The sequence below is a fragment of the Nicotiana tabacum genome, chromosome 19 (assembly GCF_000715075.1).
Source record: "Nicotiana tabacum cultivar K326 chromosome 19, ASM71507v2, whole genome shotgun sequence".
Lineage (NCBI taxonomy): Eukaryota > Viridiplantae > Streptophyta > Magnoliopsida > Solanales > Solanaceae > Nicotiana > Nicotiana tabacum.
The window spans coordinates 14,240,734-14,248,511 of NC_134098.1; the positions used below are offsets into that span (position 1 = coordinate 14,240,734).

The window sequence follows — 7,778 nt, forward strand, 5'->3', positions numbered from 1 at the left end:
CTTCGACACTTACTATAGCCAACAATAAAATATATAAAATTTCTAATTAAGTGTGAGGTATATCCATGATAATAGAACTCGGAAGCAAGAAATAAATAAACAATCTTTTCACTGATAGTAATTACAAAATCGATTTACCTCATTTAATCATTTAACCTCTCAAATCAATGAAACAATATCAAACATAGTGGGGCTCCCAGTATCATTACGCACGAATTATGCCGAGGTCGTACGACCCGATCCAAAATACATATAAATATACTATGTTCACTACCGAGGGTCGAACGACATGAACCATAGATGCATCTATTAACCTGCCGAGGTGAACGACCCGCTCCCATGAGAGTAGTGGAAATTTACCCCGCTCGCGAAATATACTTGCGATGCGGTTGAACATAGATTCCTCAAGTTATCCCTCAATTCTTTTCAAAACAAAAAATTCAACTAGAAACTTTTAAATTTTTGAAATTTCCAAATCTAAGCTCTATTCAAGGCAATTAATAAGCATAATCAAATAATAGTGACAACAAAACATGGTGTGAACCTAAAACTACACGGACATAAGTATAATTAGTAGCTACGTACGGACTTTTGTCACCTCGTGTGTACGTAGCCCCCCCACAAATAGAAGCACATATTAATTTAATTCACCTATGGGGTTAATTCCCTCTTAAAAGGTTAGAAAAGAGACTTACCTCATCTCAAAGCCTATTTTCCGGTCCAAGATTGTGCTTAAACCCTCAATTCGATGCCAAACGATTAGAAACTAGTCAAATGTTATATAGAATAGTCAATACATGCTCAAAAGTTTATATTCTAAAATCGGTAAAATTCACCCTCTGGCCCGCTCGAAAAGGTTAGACTCCTTTTCTTCTTAGGCACATCCATTTTCATGGTTTGTATTCTAAGTTCATAGGTTGTGAGTTTTTCAATCCACTCATCAAAAGAAAGTGTAGCAATATTCTTTGATTTATGAATGGTCGTGATCTTTCTTTCCTATGTGATTGGAAAGACCCTAGTTAGTATCTTCTCAACCCTCTCATCTTCAGGGATAATCCTTCATAGAGACTTTAGTTCATTTGTTAATTTAGTGAATCTTGTGTAAATTTCCTGAATGGTTTCTCCATCTCTCATGGCAATGTTTTCATACTGAGAGTATAATAGGGTTCCTTTTGATCTCTTCACTTGAGTTGTTTCTTTATGGGCCACTTGCAGTGTGTCCAAGATTGGTTTGGCAGTGGAACAACCTTGGATTCGGCTGTACTCATCTGGACCAAGTCCACAGACAAGCCATTTCTTGGCGTTAGTGTTCTTTTCCCACTTCTTCAAGTCTTCAGCATTGCAATCAACTCTTGTCTTTGGCACATCTTCTCCTGTAGCATATTTTATCAAAGTAGATAGTGGACTATTAGTGAGTATGTACCATAGCTCGTAGTCCTCTGCATGTACGTGATCTCTCATCCTTGTCTTCCACCAAGAGTAGTACTGGCCATTGAAGAGTGGTGTCCTAGTAGTGGATTGTCCTTCCCAATTTCTAGGTGGTACACTCATCTTGATCTTTTTCTAAGGTGTTAGCCTTTTCAAGGATAACCTGCTCTGATACCAATTGATGTTTTATACTTCAATACCACACAATAGGGGGGAGGGTGATTTGTGTGTTATCCAATTTTCGCGTACAATGAATTATAGAAGGACCAGGTTCTTCTACTTGTTCCTTACAATACAATTACGGAATAAGTAATGCATAAAATAAAGAACACAAGTAGTTTTACGTGAAAAACACCAGGCTCAAAAGGTGAAAAACCACGACCTACTTCCCAGTAGGATTTTCACCAAAACTTCACTATAACTCTTAGTCAAAACATCAATGTTTACAAAACTCTTATAAACCTAAGGATTACCTCTAACCTTTGTAGCAACCAGCCACAGACTGTTGCAACAGTTTCAAGTTAACTCTAACTTGAACAATATAACTCAAAGTACCTAGTACAAATACTTGTAAAAAAGCTGAACGGTACAACTTAAAAGCTCTACTACAATTGAACTATAATAAAAGACAAATACATGGAACTGGTTCTTTTATCTGGCTTATGTAACTCTAGGTTCGCACACTTGAAATACATAGGAATAACTTGCAAAACTCCTATCTCAATTCTTGCTTAACTTCAGCTTTTCTGCGTCACCTGTAAAAGTGAACACACTGAAATATATTGAGTTAGTAGGATTAGGATTAACTAGAGTTATAATGCTATACTCTTCCTTGGTGGAAGAGTTCCAGTTAACTTCAATCTCTAACTATTTCCTTATCTAGGATATAGTTCTCTTCAAGTAAGGAGTCATGCTCCTTATAAATTATGCAATCTTTTCGTTCAGGAAATATCAGATATCACTACTTATACTTATTCCCTTTATGTGCATGGCTTGTGCTTGAATTTGTCCTTATCCTGTGTACACTGTCCATGGACCTGGTTCATAGATGTGTTCTATTGTCAATCATAAAAACAAAACCACTTAGGCCAACAAATTCCCCTTTTTTGATGACGACAAACTCTTTTCTTTTCAGAAGCATGGAACCTGTTTTATTACAACCCAACATCAAACACAATGTTAGAACACTTTCCATTTAAAGTCACAAATCATCAAGGACCAGGTTCAATAGGTTATAAACATTACATTCCAAAGCAAAAGCACACTTATCTTTCCCCTTTTGGTATCATCAAAAAGTTGCATAATTAAGCTAAGTAACCAGATTTTAGCAGATCTTACTCATGGCCATTTATGCTACTTCAAACGCAATCATGGATTCAATATTCTCTTATTAATCTAGGGATATTAGCCGTATAAGAAACATCAACAAATAATTAGAGCAAAACCAGTGAATATTATTGCTAAAATTCTTTCATAAAAAAGTAGATTCAACCTAAAACTAAGTAACTTATTATGTTAAAAATTGCAATAGTAATTGAAGTAAATCTTCAACACTCCTCCTTTGCTTCAGTTGCTCTAAAAAAATTGCTCCTCCTCAATTGTTGCTTCTGTTGTTTGTGTTTGAGGATTGTGTTGAGCTTCTTTACATGACCCAAATATCTTAACCCATCGTGCTGGCGCCTAACATACTTACTTGGCAAGCCTGACATAATAATAACAAACCATATAAACAGAAAAGACAGAAATAACATGAGTCTGAATCCTTAATATAGCACAATACTGCTAATACTTGGTGAATCCCCCAGAAATTGATAAATACATAGTCATGAGTTTTACAATGAAATACAAGTCTAAAAGCTAAATAATAATACTGTCTGAACTAAAAACAACACTACAAATGAAAAGAGGCGCTAAGACTACGGGTGAGAATGCACCTCTACCTTATCTCTCGATATTCAACTCAACAGGAAACTCCGCTACAGATGACTGGTCCCAACACCTGGATTTGCATAATTAAGTGCAAAGTATTGCATAAGTACAACCGACCCAATATACTCAGCATGTATCATAACTAACCTCGACGAGGTAAAAGAAGCAAAAATTATAAATTATACATGCTATAGCCTATACAATTTCATCAATTTAACAAATATATAACAATAATGTGATCAAGTCAATAAGCACAGAAAAAATAACTCGATGTGTGTGTGCAATTACTCCAGTTCTCTGTTCAATCAATGATACAACATATAAAGATGAGATGCAAACAAATCAGGAAATTAACCATAAAAATTGCAAGTAAAGATGAAATACAAAATTCAAAACAAGCACTAACCAGACTTACCTCAATAATTCCAAATCCGTACCAAATAATTTATCCGTTTTCCTCTATTTTGCGTGTATACCATCAAGAGAGAAATATGAGAGGGTTGCCCTAGGGGGATGGATCCATATCCACACGTTGCACGGATAACTCACGTGTTGCAAGGACAACTCACGTGCTAATAATAACAATAACTAGATGTATACGGACATCTCATGTGCTAATAATATCAACCGCATAAACAATTCACGTGCCAATAATCACTATCCGCCTAGCATGGTCACATGCTACCAGTCCAGATCATAACACGCAGAAGGAGAGTATACGAGATTACATGTACATGACCAACGATTATCAAGCTTTATACTCCTGACTAGTATAAATAACATGCTACAGTGTAGGCATGTCCTATATGTGCTATCACAGCTAGAACAGACAGTTTCATCACGAAATAGCAATTCATCAGGTTCAATCAGGAAAAAAACCTCACCAAAATCTCAATTATGGTACAAATAACTCATAGAGGGGTACAAATAGGAGAAACATCACAGCTTGAAGTTTAGCAGTCAACTCAAGGCTTATCATAGCCTAAGAACTATCCCGAGCATGAGAATAGTACCCCGGTGCACGCTTATGGGCTCAAGCCCATACATATACACCACTCATAGCACTAGCTATCACAAATAATTCAGACAATTAGTGCCTCAATAAAATTTAGATAAGATACTTACCTCAAGTAAGCCAAATCACACTTCTAACAATCCCTTCCTGCACATATCAATCTCTGAACGGCTCGAATCTAGCAAAAATAACTTAATACCATCAATAATAGCCATAGGAAATAATTTCAAAAGATAAAGCTAAAATCTTGAATCAAATACGTAAAGTCAACCCAAAATATCAACCCAAAAAGTCAACCCTAGGCCCGTACTCTAGAACCCTACAAAATTCACAAATTTTTAATGGCCATTCAATCATGAGCCCAACCATACTAATTTTATCCAATTCCATCCACAATTCAACCTCAATTCACCAAATCTCACTCTCCAATACCATGGTCTAAAATCCTCAAATTTCACGTCCAATTCACATAAACAAGTATAATAATCAATGGGTAATCAATATTCATTAACAAAAGTGACTAAACTTCACTTACCTATTCAATTGAAGCAAAAACCCTCTCAAATATCGCCCTTAGCCGAGTTCCAAATCTCCCAAAATGAGAAAACACTCTTACCATTTGATTTATAATTCTGCCCAGTGATCCTACTTCTATGGTCCAAAAGGTCGCACCTGCTACGCCGCACCTGCAAACAACCCATCGCAAGTGCAAAAGTTAATTAAACTCTGACCATGCGCACCTGCGTCTCGAAGTACGCACCTTCGAGACCGTTTCTGCGGTAACAACCTCGTTCTTGTGCACTCGCACCTGCGGAGCCATTCCGCTTCTGTGGCTCCCGTCCATCCTGTCCAATTCCGCTTCCGCGAAACATTCTTCGCAGAAGCGCATTCGCTTTCGCTACCCTTATCGCTCCGCCCAGACAATATTCCAACAAACACAACAACAGTGAAATGCCACCCTTAGACCCACATAATATCAACGGTAAAATGCCACCCTTATGTCCTTAAAATAATAACTCACACAACACAACAATTTACACGGAAAATTTTCACGGCAACATAACAAAATCAATTCATATCACAATTTGCCCAATGGCCATAACCAAAATTCCAAAGATACAATCAAATCAATTAATTTCACAATAATTAGTCGAAGGCTCCACACAATGTGTATAACACCCCAAAACAATCAACAGAGATAGAAATTACTCCGCATAAAGAAAAGCCTTCATTAATCAAAATTCTCAATAATTATATAAACACTTCTTCTTAAGCTCATTTAATTAATTATTTGCAGAGGAAAAATCCATATTGAAATTAAATTCCAAGAATTATCAAACCAACAAATTCACGGAATTACATAAATAATCAAGTAACAATCACATCAAATTATCATATAAAAATAAATTCAACAACAAGGATTTAGGCATGGCAAATAGATGATTTAATATATACTAACAATTATCCAAATTACTACACTATATGCCCAAGACTTTAACTCAATGAATTTTGCACATATAAGCCCGAGTACGTACTCGTCACCTCGCGTACACGGCTTTTCACATTTCACAAATGGCACATAAGACTCGATACCTAAGGGGTAATTCCCCCACTCAAGGTTAGGCAAGATACTTACCTTTTTGAAGTTATTCCGATATTCTAAAATCGCATTCTTGCTTGAATTGACCTCCAGACTGCTCAAATCTATTCAAATTAATTGTATAACTTCATTAAAATTCATCGGAAATAATTTCGGATGATCAAACGTCGACTTAGAAATTTATCCTAAAAAGTCAACAAAAGTCAACGTGGGGCTCGCCTCTCGGAACCTGACATAAATTTTACAAAATTCGAACACCTATTCCGATAAGAGTTCAACCATACCAATTTTATCGATTTCAAATAACAAATCGACCTCTAAATCTTGATTTTTTGTTTTTGAAGAGATTTTACAAAAATTCCCATTTTCTCCATTACACTCGAATTAAACGATGAATATAACCATAGATTCATGAAATATAATCACTTTAGGATGTAGAACACTTACCCCAATCAAGCTTGTGAAAAATCCCTCCAAAATTGCCCAAATCCGAGCTCCAAAAATCTCAATCGAAAATGAAAAAATGACCATTTTTGGTCCTTAAATGTTTCTGTCCAGGTTCGCACCTGCGGACGATTCGCCGCATCTCGGAGCCGCTTCTGCGAGCAAAGATGCGCACCTGCGCTGCCTCTGCTTCTGCGAGCACAGTGGCCGCACCTGCGCTTGTGCTTCTGCGCAATTGATGCCGCATCTGCGACCTTCTCTCCAGCTTCCCTTCACTCACTTTTGCGAGATGCACCTCACTTCTGCGAGGTCGCTTCTGCGATAAAGCATCCACAAAAGTGAGAATACCATTAATAAAAATTCCAGCAGTTCCAATTGTCCAAATATTGATCCGTTAATCATCCGAAATCCACCCGAGGCCCTCGAAAATTTAATCATATATACCAACATATCCCAAAATATAACATGAACTTAGTCGAGGCTTCAAACCACATCAAACAACGCTGAAATTACAAATCACAAATCAAATCGAATTATGAGTTTTCAAATCTTTCAACTTCTATATTTTGCGCCGAAACCTATCGAATCAATCCGGAATGACTTCAAATTTTGCATGCAAGTCATAAATAACGTAATGGAGCTATTTCAATTTCCGAAATCAAAATCCGACCTCGTTTTGAGAATTCCACCTTCGGTCAAACTTTCCAAAATATTCTATTTTCCAACTTTTGCCAAAATGCGTCGAATTGTCCTTGGGCTTCCAAATCTAAATCCGGACACAAACCTAAGTCTGAAATCACTATACGAAGCTATTGATATTATCAAAGTTCCATTCCGAGGTCGTTTGCTCAAAAGTCAACTCTCCGGTCAACTCTTTCCATTTAAGCTTCTAAATAAGAATTATTCTTCCAATTTAATTCCGAATCTTCCGAAAATCAAATTCGACCACACCCGCATGTCATAATACATATTACAAAGCTTCTCAAAATCTTAAGTCACGGAACGGGATAGTAATTATTAAAAGGACAAGTCGGGTCGTTACAGATGCTGATCGTAATAGTCTGAATAGCTGCCCATGGAACCCTATGCAGATGAAGCATGTTAAGAACTTTGTGCCGATAATGCACTGAATGGTGATTGAGTTTTGCGTGCACTGTATGAACTATGGCTAACTGAAGAACAACAGAGATTATGGCGAGCTACCTAGACGTGTCTAGAAGGACAAATCTCTGCTATAATTGGACTGGCCTCTAGATGAGGCACTACTGAAACCACCTTCTCCTCACGCTCCTACCTGCAAACTACCTTTGAGCGTCTAACAATATCGACCACCTGGGCAAACCTAGCATCCGTCGCGACCTC

At 37.1% G+C, this 7,778-nt stretch overlaps 1 protein-coding gene across 1 annotated transcript; it reads right to left on the reverse strand.

The window, feature by feature from the left end:
• Positions 1-1,059: 1,059 nt before the first annotated feature.
• On the reverse strand, positions 1,060-1,551 carry LOC142173390 (uncharacterized). Its single transcript, XM_075238971.1, has one exon. It carries the CDS (start codon positions 1,549-1,551, stop codon positions 1,060-1,062), a length of 492 nt encoding a protein of 163 aa, XP_075095072.1.
• Between the last annotated feature and the right edge of the window lie 6,227 nt (positions 1,552-7,778).

Excerpts from the sequence above, each read along its gene's own strand:
- LOC142173390 (XM_075238971.1), bottom strand. The coding sequence starts at position 1,551 with ATGAGTGTACCACCTAGAAATTGGGAAGGACAATCCACTACTAGGACA.